The sequence below is a fragment of the Trachinotus anak genome, unplaced genomic scaffold, assembly GCF_046630095.1.
Source record: "Trachinotus anak isolate AG129_WGS33_773 ecotype Australia unplaced genomic scaffold, CSIRO_AGI_Tana_v1 ptg000025l, whole genome shotgun sequence".
NCBI classification, from domain to species: Eukaryota; Metazoa; Chordata; class Actinopteri; order Carangiformes; family Carangidae; genus Trachinotus; species Trachinotus anak.
Genome location: NW_027273876.1, coordinates 8,347,107 through 8,371,205, shown reverse-complemented (window position 1 = coordinate 8,371,205; position 24,099 = coordinate 8,347,107). Strand labels below are relative to the sequence as shown.

Here is a 24,099-nt window from a genome sequence, read left to right as displayed (position 1 = left end):
TTAATTTATCAATGCCAGTAAGCAATTTGAGGTCACAAGTTAGAAAAGACGTGCTGTTTTAAATTGTTAAATTAATCCAACATTAAAAATATAACTGCCACTTCATACAGACGAACACTTGCTGCAGAGCCTCATGAAATGTCAAGAAGGAGCTACTTTATCCTGCGCCACATCTTGTTTGTTTTGCATTAATTCCTGGCTGTTCATAAAAATGTCACTTTTTTGTTGTTTTGTTGTGCCGGGATGATGTGCTGATAAAATATTTTTTTTTGCATTTGATAAATATATTGTAGTTTTTGCAGTGGTATTCAAGCCACCACACTATTCCATGTATTTAATTGCTACAATACAACAATTAAATGTGTTGCCAGGTAATGAAGACGGACAAAAACCCTGCTGGTGGAGTAATTGATTAAAGACAATGTTTCTAACATCTGAGGACACAACGACAGGCAAAAACCTACAGCTTAACACACAAACCACAGCATGCACAAGTGCAACAAAACTTTACCAAGGCAAATTTTATTCAAGTGAAGACAGAAAAACATAACAATCCCCCTTAGCACACTCCACCAACCTTCAATTTCAACTTATGAAATAAGCAAACAGGAATAAATTAAAATATTTATTAGTCTATTCGAGTGTAGCCTGTTACTGACTGACTTTTAAGTTGTTTGCAGGGCAGAGTGAAATATGGGGCCACTGATTATGTTGTTGGAATACATAACCAAGCCCAAGTTACTGCTACAGGGGTTGGGCCTCGGGTCTTTGCAAAGGTTGACAGAAAATTTACTCTTGCACCAGCCATGATCACATGACATGTAAAATTTAGGTTATAGCGCCGCCAAAGGAAGGTAACCGATTTACCACCCCAGTGGAAATTAAGGATGTATATTACAACAACAAAATGTATAGCTGTAAGGTGGCGATGGAACCAAATTTCATGGTAATAGATCCAATAGTTTTTTTGACATTTCACTCACAAATGTCAAACCTAAAAGAATACAACATATAGATTCTGCACATTTAAGACCTACTATTTTTACATTATCAAATTAACATTAAAGGAACACCTGTTGCAGTAATGATGGCTTTCAGAAATGTGGTTGGTGATTTTGGTAAGTACACAAAGACTGAGGTAAACATAAATGCAGAAAAAAAAAGTTATAATATTGGCATAATCATGGATTCAAGTTCAAGTCATTTTCATTTTGCAGTGATGCATGAACAGTAATTAACTATATTTTAATACTAAATTTACTTCAGTTTTAAACCTTCTCTTGTTTACAATTTACAGGATATAAATACTGCATCTTAATCAAAGTTTTGTTTTTAAGAGTTTTTTTTTTTTTTTTTTTTTTAATTGAAAAAGTTTTGCAATGGACATACTTTATAAGAAACAGAAATGTATTATTGGAAGCCAAGTTTGTTGCCTCATAATTACTATGGCATTGAGCTGTACTCATGTAATAGAACTGTAATAAATTGATTAAAAATATTAAAATATTAAAATATTATATTTTGAAGAGGTTGTGGTTATGTGGTTTTCACATTCTGACGACGTCTTCATGAATGTTCATAAAGCATATGTTCAATAGCAAAAGCAATGTTCATAATTAGTTTTGAAAGAACAAAACAACATACACATCCATATGGCACATTAGATACTGCAGCAAACTGGTAAACTGATATCTAATGTGGTGTAAGGTCCCTGACTCATAAATGTGTTGATGTTTTTCTTAGTTCCCTGAACCTCATTTTACTCTCTTCAACAGTTCTTTAATTAAACATCATAAAACAGTTAAATCCTTGCTGTTTTACATATGAAAACCCCTTCTGAGTGAACTGGTTCAAAATGCCAGTCATTTGGGTTCAGATGCTATTGTTTTTTGTTTAGTTCTGGTTTCTTAGCAACACAAGCAACACAAAGCATTAAGTACCAAAGGTTTTGAGCTGCAGGCTGTTTTCAGAGGTAAAGTGATTTGTCAGAATTATATTTCTCCGTATTTAAATGATTTGTCTTGTAGATTTTGCCCTGGTAGAACACAAAACATGTAGTTTGGGCAAATTTATCTTTAGATTCGTGGGGTGAATCAAGTTTAAGCGGTAGTCTCTGTCTTGCTTCTTGTTAGGTTGAAGTTTTCAAGTGATTTTTAGCATGTTTGGTTAAAACTTTGCTATTAAAGTTTCTGTATTTCTAACACATCATTTCATAGAGGAGCTTAACGTTTTGCTTTTTCTCTTATCCCTTCAGATTTAAACGACCTCCAGCTTTCAATATGTCGATAATACAAAGTCCAGACTCCCGGGGAGCGACAGGAGAGAGGAGTCGCACTCTAACTACTCAGGTACCATTCACCCCTGAATTTACCAAGATGCTGACAAAGAGCAGTCCACGCTTTGGTTCTCTGAGTCATCACTCATTCTTCTCCCGGCACAACCCTCATCCACACAGGGTGAGGCATATTCAAGGTGAGCAGGAAGGCGTAACCCTCTGTGCAGCAATTTCATGTGCTTTATGAAACAGATTATTTTCATTTATTTATTTATTTTCTACAGCAAATTGATTTGAAAGTTGAAGCCTTGCCCCACGCTTTCCTATATTACACTAAATGAATGGGTTGTGTTGCCCTAGAGACATCAATAGGTGTTCTGAATCTTTATTCGTGATTTCCTGGAGTATTTGGCTCCATTAAACAAGGAGCACCCTGAAGACATGAAGTCATTTTATTGGAGCTGTTTTCAACTGTTAACATTCAGGGTGAGCTTTCAGTTTGGTATCCTTTCACTATTGGATGAAGCAAATAGTATTTATAAAATTATAGCGTTTATTTCTAGAAATCATATATATTATATATTACTGATTTATTATGTGGAACATACTTAAGAGGATGCATATTATGGTATTTTTCTAACACCTATTACTAATATAGTAAATCAATTTAGAGGCTGTAGTTATTAAAGCTGCACTAATCCCACAGAGAATTTTCACCAGACCGTTCAGTTCCCCTCAGCTTTACAGAGCACCCGTCTCTCTCACTGTTTTTGTTTTACGGCCTGCAACTTTACTGTTTTGGTTCAGTTTCATTGTTCTCAGCAAAATAACACCAAGATTCTGCAGCAATGCTGGTGGCTCGGTGAGGCTTTGAGCTTATGACAACTTAGTTTAGCATTTTAGCATGCTTTTTAGCAAGTTTGCTAGTTGGCACTAAATACACAGACTGAGACTGATTAGAATTTCATCAGTTTTGCAAGTATTTTGTTCACTCTTCTGGTGACGAGGAACAACTGTACCAAATTTCACTGGAATCCATCCAATATTTGTTTTTTGATATTTTAGTAAAACTAAAAAAATGGGCAACCTGCTGATGACACTAGTAATGAGATCATTAAAGTTGTTAGGATAAAATAAATAAATAAAATAAAACCGGTGAGACAAGAGGAAAAGTCACACCACCACCACACATCATTAGAAATCATTCATGAAGCAATCCACTGTTTGGACCAAAGTGGCAGACCGATCAAGAGTCAGTTTAACCTTCTAGCAGAGCAGCATTGCCATCTGTACCGACACACAGCTAGAGCGACTGGAACCTCAGATAAACCCACTATCCACTCCTTGTCCTGCACCAAATGGCAGACAGACAAAGTTAGCAGCTATCTGGTGAAGAAAGCCGCAAAAATGACAGCTACTTCTCTCAGGAGCTGGTGCAGACCAAAAAGTTGTTAAACCCCCCCACCCCCCCAGTAGACTCTCACTACCACTTTTTTTTTAAAGATGTTAACAAACTGCATATATGGGAAATGAATTATGAATGAACTGAACAATCTGTTTATACATTCATTAATTCTGACCGCAGGTGATTACTTGTCAATGCATTAATTTAGCTAAAAAAAAAAACTTCATAGCAGCTTTACTTTAAAAATAAAGGCATTAACTGGGTTTCTCTGTAGTTGCTGGGGAAGCAGCCCTTCCTGAGATGGGCTGAGGTGCCTACATATGAAATATTTCATGAGCAGCTGTATGGGTACCTGGAATAACAATATGGTACATGAAAGAGACAACTGCATTATTGGCAGAGGCAAGTAGGTTTCATCCCTGAGGTTCTCATGAAATTGTCACCTTTAGGCTCAGCAGGGATTTTACTGGCTTTATTTCTTCAGGGCATTCATCTGATTAACTCACACTTGTGATGCACTTTACCACGTGTGTGTGCGTGTGTGTGTGTGTGTGTGAACGAACTGTGAATATTGTGTTTCCACAGGACTCAATGGTAGACCCGTTTGCATGGTGAGAGATGATTGGTTTGTCACCTCAACATTATTTCCTCATCCTCTTCTCAAGAGCCACATCCTCAGGAAAGCAGCCGACCCATCTTTTGCTTTTCCACTTGCTCCGAATCTGAATGGAGTCAGTAGTAACAAAAACAAATCAGGTATGTTTACATGCACGCGCGCTTCTCATTACTTTTCTAAAGCTCAGAATAATGAGAGTAAGTTTTCCTCTTTATTTCACAGCACTATTTTCAGAGGCCTGGAAGGATGAACTTAAAGAGCTCGCTGCAAAAGTCAGTTTGTCTTCTCAAGCACAGAAGGACAAAAAAGAGGTGTGTGTTTTGCTGTGATTGCTGTAATCTGAAACCTAATGGGACAGTACACCTCATCCCTATCTACTGTCTTATGTTACATATAATCAGCAGAGCTTGCCTGAGATTTAATTTTTAACAATAACATCTTTTGTGACATGCACATGCACCGTGACCCTTAACTTGTTGGATTATGGCTCTTCAGTGCCTGACAATGACGAAGTGAAAGAACATGATGGGCAAAACCCGGTCAAAAATAGTGATGAATGGAAAAAAAATCCTGCCATCTCAAGATGAAAAGGATTTCTTTTTTTTTCTTTTGGTTTGTTCTGTCCATGTTGTCTACAAACCCACAACAAACTCAGACAATCAATGCTTTAGGTTCTGGTCAGGTCATTCTTTCTAGTTTTGTTAGTTTATGCTGTACGGTTCCTTATTTCCTAACAACTTTTTGAAAAAAAAAAAAAAAAGTTTCTGTACTTAAGACCATAACTTTGTCAATGTCTTCCAGGACCAACCAGAGGAAGAATTTGCTCGTCGAAAGACTCAATATTCAGCTGAAACCGGGAGAATCATCCCTCCATCCACCAAGCGCAGACCCCACTCCCAGCGCCTAATTTATCCGCAGGCCTTCCATGATCAAGAACTCATGGTGAAATACTCCTCTCCATTGGTCTTAAGCTCCTCTGCAGTTTGAAAAAAGGCTCACTTGGGGTAGTTTAGGGTTGAAATGAGGCTCAGCCATGTAACGTTGCATTCCAGAGAAGAAGGGTTAGCGGCAGATCTAAAGGAAATTTCCAACATCATAGAAATTCTTCAGAGCCCAAGGTTGCACTGCATTTGCTTAGTTGTTGGAAATAGCCCACAGCTCAGCCCTGGCACCAGTCATCTGGAGAAATTCTCTAATAATGTGAATATTAATTTATGTGCTCTATAAGCAAATGTCGTGATGGTCTGCTTCTCTCTTGTCAGGTGTTGGAGCTACTTTGTCAGATCCTGCAGACAGATTCCCTGTCCACAGTCCAACAGTGGCTTCTGCTCGCAGGCCAAAGAGGTAAAGTGCTTCATTTCACATGAATAAAGAGGTACTACATGCTAACCTGTTCAAATAAATTAATTTTGAGACATCAGTGCACCATTCTTGCAATTACATAAACAAAATATGTTCATAAGGTGGGCCAGTCACTTAAACCAACACAATTAAGTTGACAGTATTATATACGCTGACAGTAATAAATATTTCTTAAATCAGTTCATCTCTCCACTAGTTTAGATTTCAGTTTTTTTTTTGTTTTTTTTGTGCTATATCAAACATTGCATTAATGAAGTACTGCAGCAATTAAGTAGTCACTTTGGTTAAGTGTTGGCTTTTTGTCCCTAAAAGCGCCAGAAACTTTCAGTACTACATTTCCAACAATGCAGTAAAACACTTTCATTCGATGAGACCATCCCTGCCTGGAAAACTGTGATGGTGTTGAGTAAATAGTAAATATTTATAGTGTAACATGAATCAATTTTGGATTTTGTTATTCCTGTTATTACCATTTGTCTTACTTCTGTTTGGTTGATAATTACGCTTCCATTACACTTTAGAGGATATAAACAGGAAGTGCATTCTATGGAGTCAGTTAGCTGTGGGCTAAAACTTGAGCCGCATTTCTTTAGCCTATATTTGTTTACATGATGACATGTTGGCGTCATTAAAAGTATGCCAAATTAGCTATCACCAGTCGTGTTTGTCATGTTCATGCCATGGATGTAAAAAGACATTGATTCAGGCTAAAACTTAAAAAAAATGATGATTCTCAGCCAACATCTGGAGTAATAAAGCCCTTTTTTTCTGTGATTTCTAAGCATATTTAAGAATGTCAGAAATAATGACATCCTCAGAAAGTGTGAGCCACACTGAAAAAATAAAAAAAAGTGTCAATATCAGTTAACAGACAATAATACGAAACCTGATGGGGTAAAAATGTATTATAGGTTAATTACAAACATTTAATGAAGGAAAGCCTTCAGAAACAAACTAGTTAAATTGATCATAAGAATAGAACAGAAACGAATAGAAACGAATAGAATAGAATCACTCTTTAATGTCCACCAGAGTGAAAAATTGTCTTTGGCTCACCAACATGCAAGACAGACCACTAGAAATACAGACAGCTCCATACAAATGCACAACATTTCAAAAAACACAAGGATATAATAAAAACAAGTAAAGTTAAAAGTGTATTCATTCTTTTTCAGTTCATACTTTTTTTAGTGATGAATTAATTAATGTAATCTTCAGTTGACTTTCATCATCTGCTGCCTTCACATTTACTGTTCCCATTTTAGATTTCAGACAGATAGGTGTAATTACTTTATAAATTGCTTTTTAATTACATCAGTTCATACAGTTATCCAAGTTAACCACTGAAAGCACATAATTGCAGTGGTGGAACACAGCACTGCTAATGATAGGGATTGCTGAACCCTTCTGCTGGTGTTATGTAATGTGGTGTACCCTCAGAGAAAGATCTGGTGATGGGGATGATCAAACAAGCTCTGGATGGTGTCGACCTGTCAGGTCATCAGCAGCAGAAGCTCCAGCAGCTCCAGGCTTTTCATCCTGGTGCATCTCCGCCAGACCAGGGGTGGAGAAAACCACGGAGGACAAGGTCAGGGTGATTTCCCATGTTTTCACCTCCTAATGTTCAGAGATTTTTCGAGCTTAATGTGTTTAACATTTTTATTTATCCCCATAGTTCATACAGAGTGAACCGAACTTTCAGCGAAGACAAACCAGGTAAGTAGATGGTGTACTGCTTTGTCCATTCTGTGTGTTTAACTTTATTTATTAATGGACCAGAACATTTTTTGTCCCCTTTCTTCTTGCCTGCTAGAGTGTTTTTAATAAGCGTGTCCTCCCATAGCCTTCATAGTTCACTTTTTCTCTCTTTCTCTTCCATGTTACAGTCTATGTTAAACATCAAACAGTGTCTGTTTGATGGCGCAGTAGGAGACCTTGGCCTTCATGAACATCCTTTTTTTCCTCGTCTTTCATATTGTGTATTTGGCTTGTCCGTCTGGTGAATGGAATATCTCAGTAACGTCTTAACACAAATGTCTAATAGGATAAAATGAGAAAGAGATTACATTTTATATCCAAAAGGCCAACTTCAGTGTGACATCACAATGTTCTCCAAAAACACTTCTGGCCATAATTCAATGCTGTAACTCAGGAAAGGGAGCCATATTTCCTGCAACTTGGCTGGCTGGCAGACGCACACAACTGCAAAGTGGTAGTTCTAGTTTCTTTTGTGATGTGTGCTTTTTCCTCCAGTTAGTTTGTCTTTGTGTTTGTCCTTCATGACGTGGGTATCTTTGAGCTCTTCATAAATTCACCATTGCAAGGACTGATATTTCTTTATTCCTGATGTGCATTTCACAATGAAAGCAGCATATTACAGAGTCTCTCATCGTACAGTGGTTTTCTGTATATATATATTCATGGATAAAAGTGTACTTTACATCGATGATGTGTTCCCACTGTTGTGGAGAGCCATAAATTATGAAAGGGACTATCTCTCTGCATGTTAAGTCTATGTATCTCAAGCAGGTGGCTGACAAAAATAGGTAACAAGGTGCAAGGAGGAAGCAAATGTAAAATGACTATCCTTTTGCAGAGAGGATTGGAGGTGCAGAGGTCCTTGAAGTCCACGCAGGAGCTGAGAATCATCTTCAGGATCATCCACTTCAGCACACAGACAGTGTATAGAGTTCCTTGATTATCATCATGGTGATTACTGTACTGTGGTTTCCTTATTATGAGAATCTACTGGTTCCCTTGTTTATTGCTCCCCTGATATACATATATCTCAGGTTTTCTTTAGTGTGTTTGATGATTCTTAGAAACCCAAGCCATTTCAATAAGAGGAGTTCATTAGATTAGTTTCCATCTGCACTTCATTATACAATATTCTGTAGGTGTAATAATATTAAATGATGCTGTGGATGATGTTACATAATTGTATATTGAACTGAAGGATCATGTTTTGAAACTGAGTCAAGCAGCATGACCAGTGTAGTCTCTTGTTTGAGGAGAAATAAAAAGTAAAAATTGGATATAAGGATTTTTTTGTTTTGTTTTTTGTGCATGTAAACAGAATAGAAAAGTTAAAAATTCATTCACAAGTCTCTTTTTCTTTCTTTTTTTTTTTTTTTTTTACCATATTGCACAACAACTTGTTTCCAGATTGAGAGGCTTTGACCACATTTTGTGAGTTTATATCAATGATAAAACTAATGACAAATGGACTTGACGATGACGAACAATGAAAAAGTGGGATCGTGTGAAGTTGCAGTGCTTAGCGACAGAAAGGCAGCTCTGATCCCGAATGGTGCTATTGCTAGTTTCCCCTCCTGACTGCACATAAATCTGCAGCAAACCAGATTCGCCTCTTTCCTTTGAGAAGAGTTGATGACACCAATCCCCGAGGGCACACTTATGACGTAGATATACAGAGTAGGGTTGGTCTCGGAAATTGATTATACGAAGCTTGAATTCATAAATAATGCATATCCCATATTGGGACCATTCTGTATGAATAAGGTACTATTTCCTCTTCTCTCTCTTGCCTTTATATTGTGGATAAAAGGTTCAAGGTTTCAGTATCACACCTACTGTATGAGACTCTGTCACACTGCAGATCAGGTTGGGTTCACGCAGAATGAAATGTCACAGTGATATTATTTACAAAAGTGACTTGGACTGGCATGCTCCTGCACAGGTGCTCTCTTTAAACAATGCAAATGCCACAGAACAACATCATCACCCTAAACTGTCATATTATGAAACAAATTAGCGCCAGCGTCTGTAGGAAGTAATGGATGTCATGATGAGATTGACTGGAGAAAACAAGATATTGATGATGGTGACAGTCAGTTTGGGGAAGTGTTGTGTTTAAAAAGTCAGGTGTGAAAGCAGATTATTGCATTGCAGAGCAAACAGGCAAGAGGAGGAGATAACTGAAGTCTATGACAACAATAAAGGATGGCAAGTGAGCTGCAGAGACAGATTTTCCCCTTTTTACATAGATTATGACAAGTACTGGAGCTACTGCAGCGAGACAAGAAGTATTCAGATATGTAACTTAAGTGAAAGTTGCAATCATTACAAGCAAAAGTCCTGCATTAAAAATTCTACGTGCCAAAGTATTATCAGCAAAATGTACTTAAAATATCAAAAGTATGTATAAATGTGTGAGCAGCTTTCTACTGTTGTAGTTAGCTGAGGTGGAGCTAATGCTAACTATTTAAAACACTCATGGGTAAGTATAGCAGAGTAACTACAGTGGTCAAATCAATGTAGTGGAGTAAAAAGCATAGAAATGAAGTAGCATTATAAAGAAGAATGGAAAGTACCTCAAGTTTGTACTTAATTAGTATCTGAGTAAATGTACTTAAGTAACTGAGTTACTGTAACACAATACAAAGTCATCTTTAAATATACATGGTAAAACTGAGGAGACAAGCAGTCACAATGTAAAAAGGGTGCAATGTTCTTGTTCTGCAGGAGCGTGTACTAAGATGATCTGATTTCCCATTTAAGTGAGAATGGTACAGCAAATGACTTCTTGGAAAAAAAAAAGTTAAGTATTTTTTTAAATCCCTCAGAAAGGAAAACGGCACACAGGATTTTCAGCGTGTTTTTGTAAATTATAAAAGTTTACTGCTGTCACTTTCTTTCAGAAGCATTACATAATATTGCATAATCTATCAAGGCCACAGGAGTTATGTAATATCAGCTGTGGCTGTTGCAGCCTGGTGGTGCTAATGGAGGATCTGCCATACCAACCAGGCAGCGCGATCATGAAAAGAGCTGTAGAATTTGAAACAGAGGTCAAAACATTCTTGAATAGAGCCTACTTAAAGTGCCATATAGAAAGTGCTGTACAGGAGAAATGTGTGTGCCTCCAGTGCGGAAAACATTTCTGAGCAGGTAATAGAAAGATGAGAGGGATAGAGAGGATGTCAGAGTAATCAGCGTCAGTCTGGCACAGCCGCTTCCTGATGCCAGTGGGCAACCCTCTCTGAGTGAGACAGAAATTAATTCAAATCAGTGATAATATTATAACTCAGTTGTGCCACATGTGAGGCCTGACTGGAATTATTTCATGTGTTTGCACAAATGAAATAACTAGTGAATCTGTGTTACTGTCAGAGAACTAGGTAAAGATCAAGATAATGACATTTTAAGGTTTTCTCATCTGATTAATTTGTGAGGAGCTATTTTCAGCTGGAGATTTACACACTGGTTGTGTGATAATGAGTGTAATTTATGGGTGTCAATTATGTGTTTTGTATAGTTTTTAGACATCAGTGGAGGCACAGAAGAATAAGATCTATCAGGCTTAAGCTAACAGGAAGTATTTGTTGGTAGGATCAGTTAAGTCTTTTCATTGGATTTGTTGAGATTAAGAAAAACATATCTATCACCAGTTATTCTTTAAGTTGCAAAGGAAGTCTATACCTGGGACGGGCAGACACTGTACAGATAAAGCCTGATTATAATGGTTGCCAGATTAGTTGTCTTTTGACATTTAGTTTTAGAGGGATCACAATATCTGTTTGTTTCCAGTTGATTTCTGCCTTTAACTGCTCATTATTATTCAGTAGTTATTATTATTATAACTATTGAGTGGCGATTACATTGGGAGTAGTGAATAAGTGAAGGAAGAGATTTCCGACACAACATTAATCCATACAGTGTGAACATAGTGCAACATTGACCAAAGTGTGAAAGTGAGAGTTAATACAATGGCAAAAATGCATGAAAAAATGAAATGCCTGAACAACTTTGCCTGAACAACTTTAGGAGTAATAAAATAAAGACAGAACAAAAACAGTGAAACCAAAAAGGGTGAAGCCCGACTGGGCATGAATCTGCTAATTATGATAATCATAGTCCTGGCTGAACTGAGCATTATTCAGTTATCTGAATGACAAACACAGTGTTCCGATGCAAGTGCATAAATGTAAGGAGAGACGGGGGGGTAACTTGCTGGTAGGTAGTCTGTCAGTTGACGCCAGCCATTTGTTTCCACAGAAACCAGACGAGGAATGTGGAGAGATAAAATGTCCATCGCAACTACTTCTATGACCACTCACACATTAAACCAGGAGGAAATGAGTCTTCACTGAACTGAACAAGGACACAGGCCTGAGCTTTCACAAATGGACTGAAAACACTGTGTGCACAACAGGAAACGGAGAGCCAACAACATAAAAATTGATGCGATTTGCAGAAGAAAACCGCTTTAATGCAGCACTGGGTGCACAGATAACATGTGCAGCCTCACTGTCACCGCAGGACACCATGTATCTTTTCCTTAGACCTTATTTTTATAGTTTTGGACTATTTAAAGTGAAGACATATGCTATTTCATGTTACTTTGTGGCCAGTTATAACTACTCTAATCCTTTAGCTTTTCCATGCATGAACCATTACAGAATAATGCATCCTCACACACTTGAACAGAAACTGTTAAAGTTATTTGTTTAATCAGAAATTATTATCAAGGTATAATATTTGCACTGAGTTTACCTCTGGCCAGAAGGGGAGCTGCAGACCCCACAGCACCCACTTCCCACTCTAGTGAGATACATCGTGTAAGGCTAGATTGAAATTGAGCCAGTGGTTACCCTCCCTGAAGGACTTTTTTCAACTTACTCCCACTTTTAGTTTAGAAATTCAAAAATTGTGCATGTGTAAAAGAGATTTGAATCTTTAAAAAAATAAATATAATATCGGACAGTGACAGTCCAACCAACAAGAACTGAATTGCCTGAATTGCCTTAATTGCACATCTTTAAACAATGACAGTGGTAGAAGGACAGAAGCTTGTAAAAATAACCAACGATAATCACAGCTCACTAGATTTTTCCACTTAATTTGAGCAAAAGGCAAAACAAAACAAAACAAAGCATAAGAAATATCACTGAGCCACTTAAAAACTCTCATTTGAATCATTAGAGCGGGAACAAAAGCATTATGAACTGTATACATGTCAGAAGAGATCAGTTCAATCTCAGGTAATTTACCAAACTCCATGAAACTTAATTTACAGGAGTGACGTGGATTCAATGCCCCCAACAAGTTTGAAATCTAACTGTGTTTTTCATGCACAGTATACAGTTGTTAGCTGCCTATTGAGACAGCTAGACTGAGAAAAACCTTGACGAGATCCAGACTGAGTGAATGCATTGTGTCAGTACAAAGGGGTTAACAGACAGATCTGTTACACACTGTCTTCACCCTGGAACAGGTGCATTTCCTTCCACCCTTTGCATCAAAGTATTCCAAACAACTATTCACCAACTTTAATTGAAAATGCCATCACAAATCTAAAAAGCTTCAAACAATTACAGGATGATTACTCCAGACAGACGACTGAGAGGGAAGCGCGTCCGGCTGAAATATATTGATGTTATTGATCTTATACTAGACTTGCTTCTGTTTCCCTTGAGTTTCATTTTGTGTATAAAAGGTTCTGTGATACATATTGTAACATTACATGACAAAAGAGCAAGAGAACACTATTGATGCTGTAAACACAAAAGAAACACCATGTCTCCAAATATGTCCCATTCATCATCATTTATGTCCCACGTGTATCGTTAGTACTGTTTACACCTGCATTTTTCTTACACGCACAATGCTGCTGCTTAAGTACCACACAGGAATAAACAGCTCAAGAGATAAGTGTGATGAATGAGAGAGAGAGAGAGAGAGAGAGAGAGCGAGAGAGAGAGAGACTGCCTTGTAAATTGCAAATGTCTAACTTATTCCTGTCAACAAAAGACTGAACAAAGCATGAGTTTATGTATCGCTTTTAGCTGCTAATGACATGCGCACAAATTAACAGCACACAACTAGAGAAGTGCAGCAAAAGGTCAAACTGAGTCTCGTTTAAAGCTGAAGGCAGACTGCAGTGTGGCTCTCATTCAGCATTCATTACCACTCCTTTTACATATGTACATGTATCAATCAGTATGCACATGGATGGATTGTTTGTGCATTTTCAAAACATACACTGTGACCAAAATAATTATATTTGCTTCCAAAGAAGAAAGACTAATGTACAAATGTACAAAAAGATTTATTAAAAATGAATCAGTGCCTTTACTTACAGGTGTAATGGCCTTTTCCCAGGCCTCCTGAAAGGCTCTCAGAAAACGGCAGCTCGAGTCCCATCAGGGACGAATGTTTAGCACATCTTCTGCTAAATAATGCTCCTTGTTTAGTCTATGTGAGCAGATCACTAACTTGCTGGTCTGTGTAGTTTGGTTTCCTCTAAACAATTTAGTTTTATGCATTACTTACATCCTTAATTCTTCAAGCTTGATTTATCTGCTGTTATTTAACACTTTTTTTTCTTTTTTTTTTTAACTCTTTACTCTTAACACTTTTTTTTAACATTGTAAATCAGGAAATTTCCTCAATGGCCTTTAGAGGTGAAATAAGGTTGATGATCGTTCACATGTCAAAATGGTTCAGGACCAAAATACATCTGCTGCTGTACAAACCCACTTGAACTCTGAGGTCAGCAACAGCCATTTGATTGTTCCCAGAATTGCTACACACAGAGAAGATGTGTTTAGTGCTGTACACATCTGCAGCGAAACTTCCAGATGACATGACAATGAAGTAAACTCAATTTTAAAAATAGCAACATTTCTAGTTGACCAGCACTTTATGGACAACTTTCAGTGTCCTGATACAGTGCCAGAACTTCCTGCTCTATACACACTTCATCACACAAATGATAATAAAAGCCCATTTTGGGAACAATTAGCAAGTTCATGTTGTGCATCCTGGTGGCATCAGAGGCCACAGACACTTCCTTGCTGTTGGCAAATAAGTCCTTGCCTTGTCTCGTCCCTGGTGGTGTGACCGCGATTTGAGATCAGCTGGCCTGGTCAGCAGGTGAAGTTCAGCATTCACGTCATGAATCCTTCTCCCAAGGACACCTGTTGGCTCCAGGCGATAAGAGGCAGCTGTCTCCTGGTGCTCTATCAGCAACGCTTCTGCAAGGCAGCATTGAGTGGAGAGGGAGGCACTGGCCTGCTACCAAATATTTCACTGATATGACAGTAATCCGCCTTCACACACACACACACACACACACACACACACACACACACACACACACAACACATACCTCACTAATGTAACTGAAATCATATGAAGAGAGAAAGGTGGAGCTCTGCCAGAGTGAGAGGATGCAGTTGAAAGTAGATATGTTTTTTGTTTTTTATCTCCCCAGATTCCAAAGAGATTCCAGTCAGGTTGAAGATGGATTCTAAATGGAAAGGAGGTCAGTTCAGGGATGGGTGAATAAATCAATATCAAATGAAATCAAAACATAAATCATAGTTTCTGCCTCTAGTTTTGCATGTATCCTTCACACTCTCTTCATAGACTGCTGGGATTTCATTTTGATGTTGGACTGAGGTATTAGATTACATTAGATTCAGGCTTATTATCACTGTAGTGCAAAAAATTAGCCTAGCGGTACAACAAAATGCAGTTTGCCAGACAATGCAGACAATGAAGCAGCATATGTGGATATAGGCTTTGGTTGTTATGTTTGAGGTCTCTTCAACAGACTATTTAACTATAAAAGTTCTGCACATGTCACCCTCATTCTCCATTCTGGTTTGAGGATATAACAGCTTTGAGTAAAAAAAGAAAAAGCATGTTTCTGACTGGACAAGAAACGTATGCGTAGTAACTTCACTAGCATTATATGCTAGTCCAGGTTTTTAAAACAAGCTTGAAATTCATGTTTTCTTGCATTGTAATCAAATGAAATACACGGTTTAATTAAAAATAAAAACCTTGAGACACATGAAACTGTAAAATATGAATTTTGCGTCAGGTAACTTTTGCAGAGTGTATCTAACATAGCTAGCAAGAGATAGCACAGCAGGCACAGCCCAGTAAATATGGTTTCGGCTAGTCTCACTATCTATTAAAACCGGGCTGGCAGATTTTTCTTGCAGAACAATTTTTTCACAAGTGTTATTGTTCACATTTACAGGGACTAATCACACATTAACTACTCTCTGCTCTCAAGTAGCTTGTCATTATCTACTTCATGCAGTCTTTGATTCAGAGCTATCCAGAAAATAGATCATTATTTGTATTAGACCGTTGGTTGCACTTGGTTTACACCTTCTCCTCAGTTGTTATTATACGTTTGTCTAAAGTAGGATTGCTTTGATTTGAGCTGCTATCCTATATGACAGTCTCTGAAATTTGGACATTCTTTGTAGTTTACATTTTAGAATTGTTATTTAAAATTCACACAAATGCAGTAAACTGTGACTATTAGCCCCCCCTCTCTCCTTGCATCCAATGTTATGTTTTAGTTACTAAACTGTCAAGTGTGGCCTTCGAAACAAAATTCAGAACAGCTCCTATCTTCTTCTCTGGCCCTTATCTCAGTGGAGCGTCCTTCACAGGCCATATAAAGACCAGAGTCTCACTTGGTTACTTTGCTGTCACTGCCAAAGACAGTCAGTATGCTGCCTGCTGTTGTAAAGCTCTGCTGTGGAATCTCCTACCCACATCTGAGGAGCATGGCAGGTAAACACTTTTCTCTTTGTTGCTTTTTTAATGCATATGCAGCAATTCTGACCCTAAAGCTTTTTTTTTTTTTTTTTTTTTTTTTTTTTCATCTCGTAACTGTTCAATCATGCAGGACTTCAACGCACAGCTGTGGCACTGATAGGCCAGGAGATCACGCACCTGCAGCAATGGGGACAAATCCAGCATCACCTGAGAACACATACTGGTTTAAATTATAATGGTAAAAAAAAACCCCCATCATTCTGTTGGATTTGATGCATTTTCTTAAAGTGTAGTTGTTGAAATATAACAAAGAACATTTTGCAGAGCACAAACCAGAAAATGTAAACCTCGTGCCAGTGAAAGAAGATCAGCTGTTCTATGTACAACAAGGTCAGGAAGCAATGAGGAAGGCTCTCAGCATGTTGGAGGACAAAGAAGGATGGAAGGCTGAGATTACAAAGGTAACGACCGACTGAAAAAAATGCGTCCTCCAGGGTTCAAGTGTCCTCACGTGTCCCAGTGTGACCATTTTGCTAACACTTACATACGTCTGCTTGTTTGTTGCTGCTTTCCAGAGCAACGGGGATGTGATCTATAGCAAAGTAATGCCGGGGGCTAGGAAGGTCTTCAGGCTGGAGGCGGTGCTGGAGGCCAGCTTGGATGAGCTCTACGACCTCCTGTTTGTCAGAGTGGAGGAGATGCACCAGTGGAACCCAAGCATACAGCATATCAAAGTGAGCTGCTGCCCTTTCAGCAGTTCACAAGAGGCTGCTGCAAATAATTGGATGTTTCATCAACTGTGAAACTATAACCCATAAAAATACGACACACAGATACTATATGAGAAACCCAGATTTAGAAAATGTTCAGTTATATAAACTCAGATTAGACTTCTTTTACTTCATGAAGCTCTTGTTGTCTGCACATTTCTGTTGAAAGCCATAATTCATTGACAAATGTAGTTGCAGTTCTGTCCTGCAGTCCGAGGGGTGTTTTGCAAACTGATTTTGATATTTGCGTCTCTTGTTGCAGGTTCTGAAGCATGTTGGACCTGAAACGATTGTCACTCACGAAGTTTCAGCCAAGAAGATAGTAGGAAATCTGATTGGGCAAAGAGATTTCCTGAGTGTCAGACACAGTTGCAAACATAAGTCCATCGTTTATCTCGGAGGAGCAGCGATTCAGCTGGACTCTTTCCCACCTCAGGAGGGCTTCGTGAGGTAGGAGGATCATCTGCAGACCAGGCAGCAAGTAATCATAATGTGTTAAAATATATTCGACAGCTTCATTTAACTTTTTCTCATAATATACAGTGTCTGAGCAAGGCACTCTCAGTCTCCCAGATGTCAGACCCAAATGGAAAAACATCTTTGAGTCTACAGCAACAAATCCAGTGTTATTATTTGCTCTGACAGTTTAATTTCTTATGACAGTCTGTTGTAATGTGCACAGCATAGAAGCATAATATCAGTGGCCTGACTTATCTGCAGTCATATCTTGTGTTTTAGATAAAAAATGTTTTATTAGACAGACGTCACAGTTTGAGGAGTTTGGAGGATGTGAAGATAGATGAATAGAACAATCAATTACGATAAAAGCATGTTTTTATAGCCATTATATTTGTGATACTTGGCTGAATAATTGTAAATTTCAGCAGTTTTGCCAATAATTGAGACTATATTACATTTCTGTAAGGGTCCCAAGAGTCAAACTCGTAGCAATGATGTATTTAACATTAGGTCATGGTAAATTTTAATTTCATTTGTCCCTATTATTATGGACAAGCAACTAATCCATAATAATATATAATCAATCCTTGGTTGAATACTAATGAGCTAATGTTTACATGTGTACAGAGCCGAGGATGGACCAGGCTGCATTGTCATACAGGCCGTGGATGGGGACACAAGGAGAAGCCGCTTCACATGGCTGCTTAATATGGACGTGAAGGTAAATTCATGTATATAGGAAATAGGAAAAGGAAAAACATCAGCAGACTCCAGTGTGTGCAATATTCATTATTCACAATATTCATATGTCATGATCTGGATCCACTCTTTAAGATGCTTTCAGTGAGCACCTTGTTCATATTCTCCCAGGATCAATAGGACGGAACACAGCAGACACAAATCACTGTGATAGTGAATACACAAATTTAGAGATAAGGAGTAGCTACAGAAAAAGAATATAGAGTTATAATTATGTATGCTGGCAACTGAGATAAGGAACCAGACCTGATGAGGCTGAGGTGTAGAGGGGGTAAACAGCACTATCAGTCAGCAACAGGGTGTCAAGTGATGAATGAGGAGCTGGTGCTTTACAGTGAATAAGCTGACTTAACACTTGGTATATATCATAGGTGTAGGTATATATAGACACAGTATATATCCATATATCCATACATACATATATACATGTACTGTGTGTGTGTGTGTGTGTGTGTGTGTGTGTGTGTGTGTGTGTGTGTGTGTGAGAGAGAGAGAGAGAGAGAGAGTGTGTGTGTGTACGTGTGTGTGTTCTGGTACATTATTGTTATTATTCTAAATGTTATTTTTTGCAGCATGTTTATATCCAGTTAGTGGGCCTTCACTCAATATTATTTTGTCAAACAAGTATTTTTCTTATTGTCATTATTATTTTCACATAACTGTTGTGTTCTTAGTGTGGCATTACAGTTACTGATATGAGCATACTGTAATACTGCATACTAATGTGCTTGAGACTTAAATGCATATTGTCCATAGGGAACTCTATTTGGGTACAGCAGGTGGATGTTCAAGCTCCTTTGTTTACCAGGACTTAACTAAGATAACTTTGTTCTCAGGGCTGGCTGCCACAGTCCATTGTTGATCAGGCTTTGCCCAAAGAACAGCTGGCTTTCACCAGATACCTCCGTAAACGTCTCACAGCAAGCGCTACCCTGGGCTGACTGAGTCTGTGTGACACCCATATGGCAGCAGCACCCTGTCAACACAGGGGACAACTGGGAGACGGAGGCACGGTGACAGTCCTGCGGCTCGGCAGAACACTGCCCTTTCAGCGGGTGCAGAAACGCTGCCTGTGGCAGAAGCTCTGCTACGACACTCTGCAGAGCAGAGCTGGCAGAGACCAGTGTCAGCAGCCAGGACCAGCCTGGCAGAAGGAAGCTGGCTTATAATAGGAACAATGTCAAGTGTGCCACTCAAACCTCATCATGATTTTATGATTTGGAGTCATCACACATGACTAACTACACTCTGCATATGACTAGACAAAATTAATAAAGTGCTTAAATGTGCATTTTTTTTGCCTGAGTCACTTCATCCCTTGATCAGTGTAAGGATTTTGAATACCACACCAATAGCAACACTACATTACAGGTGGCTCTTCTCCGTTCGTATACAATAAATCAACAACTCAGTATAGACTGAAGAAAACTGTGAAGGGAAGATTTTGATCTGAGGTCTGTAAGGACAGATTTAGGGGCACTCAATTACAGTAGCTGTTACAAATGTTTTTCACATAGTCGTGCACGTCCCCCTCTAGAGGGAAGGCGAGTAAGAAAGAAGCTCAAATCAAATAAAACATCTATTAAAAAAACAGTAAATGGAGCCTAAATAGCGAAAGTGAAATAACAAGAATCTCAGTAGTTTCAAATGTCTTTTACTTTGTTCTCCATACCACTTAAAAATTCAATAAATATTAACATTTAAAGCTTTCATTCACGTATGTATATACAAGAACTATACAATAAACATAATGATGTTACGAACTGCAATGCAGGAATGGTGTAACAGTATGACCAACCAGTCTGTAGACTTACAGCATCGCCTGTTTTTTCCAATTGAAAAAGACAACTTTTCATAACTTGAAATTTACACTATATACATTATTATCTGAAAAATATATCAGTTACAAAAAATATCATAATGTGTTTTTTTTTTTTTCCGAAATCTTTTTGTTTTTAAAGCGTAAGTAACTGACTTCCACAAAGGCAGACAGAGGGCATGCTACAGTGGGGATTATTCTCACCTCTCATCAGTGAGGATTTTCACCAGTACGTTGGATGTGGACAAAAAAAAAGCACCGGGGACAGAGACACCATGAAACTCCCTGCCAGGAATGATGACTATGAAGCCTGGAGTGTGCCAATAGAATAATTATAGGCTTAGCAAGTGTTTTATTATTATCAACTTAAGAACTGATCAGTTATTTAAAAACTATTTATACACATTTATAATTAAATTAGCATTTGAATAATACAAAAAAAAAATTACATTTGCCAAATACATTCACTCACTTTCTTCCTGAGAGTTAGATGATAAGATTGACACCACTCTCATATCTGTTTGTAGTGCTAGCAGCTGGCTAGCTTAGTTTAGCATAAATACTGGAAGCAGGGGGAGAGAGCTAAACATGTAAAAACGAGTTGTGGCTGATGCATTCACCTAGCACTTCTGTGCAGCGCTTCAGCTGGTTAGCAGCAAAAGAAGATGTCAACATTAATTTGCTTGGTTTGTCTGTGCTTGTCTTGTCTAGTCTTGTCTGTGGATGAAGCCTCATTAAAAATGTAAAGACAAAAAATCAAATTTATAACCTTTTTTTAAATTATTTTTGCAGTTCCTATTAAATTTGTAATTTTAATTAATTATTATTTTTACTATTGAAGAAAAAAACAAGGATAAAAAGTTTTTCTTTAAAATCTAGAACAGACTTTTAGTGCATTATTTCAATTTCAATTTAATTAGTAAAGATAAAATAGCTTTTGAAATATATGAATTTATGTATCGATTCTAACCGACACTGCCAAGGTCTATAGGTATTTTGTCGGCACACTTAAGACTCCATGGTGACACGTGCTCCTCCAAATCCATGGCCTTTCCTCATGTTCACAATACCAGTTCAATAGTAGTTCTAATGCACTTGAAAAAACAGGCTTACACAACTGTACACAGATAAAAACATGAATGTAGCAATGCAGTCATCACATTTTGAACACGTCTTGTAGTCATTTTAGTTTACAGCACCTTCGTTTTGACAACTTTTTTTTTTTTTCTTCCGTTTCATTTTTGAAGCACAGAGGGCAGAGCGAGGCTGATCACTCTGGAGATTTGATGAGGTAACCATCGCTGGTCAGTTCACTGGCATGGAAAAAAAAAAATCTTCAAAAAAAGAAAATATCTGCAGCAAGACTGCAAGTCTATCAGATGCTGCAAAATGGTGAGCTGATGTATGAGACCGTCTCACTGAGCAGCAGGTTCACTACATCGCTCACTGTTCATTAGTTCTGAGCTGACAGGGTTCTATGAGTCGAGTCCCTCTCGGATCCTAAATCGTCCCTTCTTGACCTGGCAGCGACTGGGCCTAAAGTGCTGTTTGGACTGTGCTCTTTAGAGGCACCTCCACTGGAGTCTGCTGTGGGCCGTGGTGGCCCTGGAGGTAGAAGGGGCCCCGGGCCTGAGTCTCCCTTCCCAGCTGTGAGGAAGGAGTCGCTGGTGGGAACCTGGGGCAGAGCAGCACCTGTGGATGGCGAGGCTTCAGCAGCGGTCGCGGTGGTTGGCGCTGGTGCAGTGGACCGTAGCCGTCTGCTGATGGCTTTAGTGGTTTGGGGCGGGCTCTGTGTCGTAGCAGACAGAGAAGCCTTGGGTGATGAAGGCTGAGAAGGTATGGAGAGCTCAGGTACTGCTGAGGCCACTGTGTTTTGGAGGTCGGGAGCATGAGTGGCGAGGTTTTCTTTCTTGTTGCAAGACTCACAACAAAGCTTATTATATCCAGGGATGGAACAATACCGAGCAAGAACCTCCATTTGACAGAAAATCGATTTATCCCCAAGACATGGCTCATCTAGTAATAACAAGAGAAAAGACATCACAAAGAGCGGAACTGAAGAAAAAAACACTTCTACTGTAGATGTTTAAGTTTTGATCAACATGATTGATTTCTGAAACAAATTACATATCAACTTACTTGAAGAAATTTTGTGGACAGGGTTGTCAGGAACCCTTTGGTGTGTAGCTTCATCTTTTACTGTGGAGTTCCCCATTGTATCAACAGTGAGAGACACTGGCTGTCCTGGAGGGTATGACAGCAAAAACAGGACAAAATTAGGCTAAAAAATATTCCTAAATAACATGTTAAAAAAGGAGCCACAAGACCCAAGAGAACTTCTTGACAACCTCTTGCTACTTTAGGAAAACAGAGCTGTGTTGTTAAGAGACCTATAATAAAGGCTGGAGCTATTTACAGAACACAGGGAACAACCTGTGGTGGCTTTCAGCTCTTTGGAAAGGAAACAACATGATGAAAGCTGCACGAGGGCATCAATGCAGAAATGGTTTGAAAAAGAAGCTGAAATATCTTTCAGGCAGTTCTTTGTCCTTTAGTACATTAAGAAAGTAAGTAAGTGAATTTCATTTGTCGAGAACCTCTCACAGATACAAAATCACAAAGTGCTGTACAAAAAGTACAAATGTACCAGAAACAGACAAGGGAAAAGGCAAATAAAAGAGGCAGCTATTCAGAACGAGAGCTGGACTGAAAAAAAGCATTAAGGACAAAGTGCAGTTAAAACAGCTGGCGTGATTCATTGTACAGCCAGAAAATGTAGTCAGTGACATAATGTTTATGTAAATGGTGTCCCTGGGTGATTAGCCTACAATTTGGGCCTGTTGTGCCAACTTTTGTCATTGCTGATGTAAGTTTATTGTTTCTCTGTGGATAAACTCTGCAGTTAGTTCTGTCCAAACTCTGCTCATGTTCATGAGGCACTTACATGTATCGTGTGGCCACATGTTCAGCCTTTAAGATTACCTCTGAGTCAGAAGGTCATTATATGCTAAGTGAGGTATCCTTATTTGGCCTTGCTTAAGTCTATTGCCAGGGGGTTGTGACTAAATGTGCAGGATGCACATAAACCACCCACATGTTCTTCCAAAGAAACATACAAATCTTTGCCCCAGTTCTTGACAGTCAGTCTTTCTGCATTCATCACAAAACAGAAATGACTTGATCACGCAGACCCAGTTTCTTCAATAGCAAACCGGTCATCAGGTAAAATGATCAACTCTGTTTCCTAATGACATGTGCTTGTATCTTACCTGGACAAGGACTTAGTTCACAAATGAGGACTGTTTCCGGCTTCTCGCCCTCACATTCTCCGATGGTGTTGTCGCTGGCCTTGCAAACCACCTGCCTTTGCTGGATTCCTTCGCCACAGGTCACTGAGCACTAACACACAACCACCACAGACAAACATACACACACACAAGTTGAAGCTATAGGAAATGTACTAGACCATTACTGTAGTGTCATAGACTTTTAGTATATTTAGCTTCCAAACTCATGACAGCCACAATCAGGTCTTCCACATGTGCCAGTTTAATCTTGACACATGCATCCAAACAGTTCACTTGTGTTTGATCATGTAGACCACAATGACATGTTTACCCCGTGAGCAACAACAACAGTCCTTTTGTTTTATGAGAGAATATTCACTCACCCTTCAATGTTTTGACATCTTTCTATAGTTTGAGGACTTTTTATATTTTTGGCATAAGCTCATTTTATTTTTGGGTCTTCAGTTTCACTTAAAAGGACCTGGACTGTTTTCATAAGAAAGAAAATCAGTTTAAATCGATATTCACTCTGGCTTTATGTACACATGTGCAACTGGTGCTGTTTTTCCTGCTGTAGAAGACAATGCCCTCTGCAGTTTACAATAAACAAAATCCTCTTTGTATGAGCACAAGTTAAATATGTGAAATGGTAAAAATACATGTTGCAAAAAGCTTCTCAATTTGTTTTTAAAAATTCAAAATGAATATCTGGTAATTGCTCAATTTATTTCTTGTTTTTTTCAATAAAAACATAAATAACTAGTCCTTCATGTACAAAGGTAAAAATTTGCAAAGGTTA

At 38.5% G+C, this 24,099-nt stretch overlaps 3 protein-coding genes across 4 annotated transcripts in view; 2 read left to right on the top strand and 1 right to left on the bottom strand.

Moving 5' to 3' along the window:
• The first annotated feature begins 1,837 nt into the window (after positions 1-1,837).
• On the top strand, positions 1,838-8,713 carry tbata (thymus, brain and testes associated). The gene is made up of 9 exons (XM_071462759.1): positions 1,838-1,972; positions 2,255-2,472; positions 4,266-4,436; positions 4,519-4,607; positions 5,098-5,238; positions 5,559-5,640; positions 7,099-7,246; positions 7,334-7,374; positions 8,255-8,713. The coding sequence occupies exons 2-9, from the start codon at positions 2,280-2,282 to the stop codon at positions 8,344-8,346; spliced, it is 957 nt and encodes a 318-aa protein (XP_071318860.1). The 5' UTR covers positions 1,838-1,972; positions 2,255-2,279; the 3' UTR covers positions 8,347-8,713.
• Positions 8,714-16,074: 7,361 nt separating this feature from the next.
• star2 (steroidogenic acute regulatory protein 2) lies at positions 16,075-19,483 on the top strand. The gene is made up of 7 exons (XM_071461946.1): positions 16,075-16,221; positions 16,337-16,444; positions 16,531-16,667; positions 16,782-16,940; positions 17,239-17,426; positions 18,063-18,156; positions 19,031-19,483. The coding sequence occupies exons 1-7, from the start codon at positions 16,158-16,160 to the stop codon at positions 19,133-19,135; spliced, it is 855 nt and encodes a 284-aa protein (XP_071318047.1). The 5' UTR covers positions 16,075-16,157; the 3' UTR covers positions 19,136-19,483.
• A 351-nt stretch (positions 19,484-19,834) lies between these two features.
• The window catches only part of LOC139608315 (A disintegrin and metalloproteinase with thrombospondin motifs 14), a 47,380-nt gene continuing 43,115 nt past the window's right edge, over positions 19,835-24,099 (bottom strand). For both annotated transcript variants that reach the window (XM_071461937.1, XM_071461938.1), the window contains exons 20-22: positions 23,283-23,412; positions 22,153-22,257; positions 19,835-22,029 (exon numbers count right to left, since the gene is read on the bottom strand). In XM_071461937.1, coding sequence (XP_071318038.1) covers positions 21,467-22,029; positions 22,153-22,257; positions 23,283-23,412 — 798 coding nt within the window. In that variant the 3' untranslated portion in view covers positions 19,835-21,466. The remainder of the gene's footprint in view (positions 22,030-22,152; positions 22,258-23,282; positions 23,413-24,099) is intronic.

Excerpts from the sequence above, each read along its gene's own strand:
- star2 (XM_071461946.1), top strand. The coding sequence starts at position 16,158 with ATGCTGCCTGCTGTTGTAAAGCTCTGCTGTGGAATCTCCTACCCACAT. Across the intron at positions 16,222-16,336 it reads ACATCTGAGGAGCATGGCAG|GACTTCAACGCACAGCTGTG; the intron begins GTAAACACTTTT and ends TCAATCATGCAG. Across the intron at positions 18,157-19,030 it reads TGCTTAATATGGACGTGAAG|GGCTGGCTGCCACAGTCCAT; the intron begins GTAAATTCATGT and ends CTTTGTTCTCAG.
- tbata (XM_071462759.1), top strand. The coding sequence starts at position 2,280 with ATGTCGATAATACAAAGTCCAGACTCCCGGGGAGCGACAGGAGAGAGG. Across the intron at positions 4,608-5,097 it reads CACAGAAGGACAAAAAAGAG|GACCAACCAGAGGAAGAATT; the intron begins GTGTGTGTTTTG and ends AATGTCTTCCAG. Across the intron at positions 5,641-7,098 it reads TCTGCTCGCAGGCCAAAGAG|AGAAAGATCTGGTGATGGGG; the intron begins GTAAAGTGCTTC and ends GTGTACCCTCAG.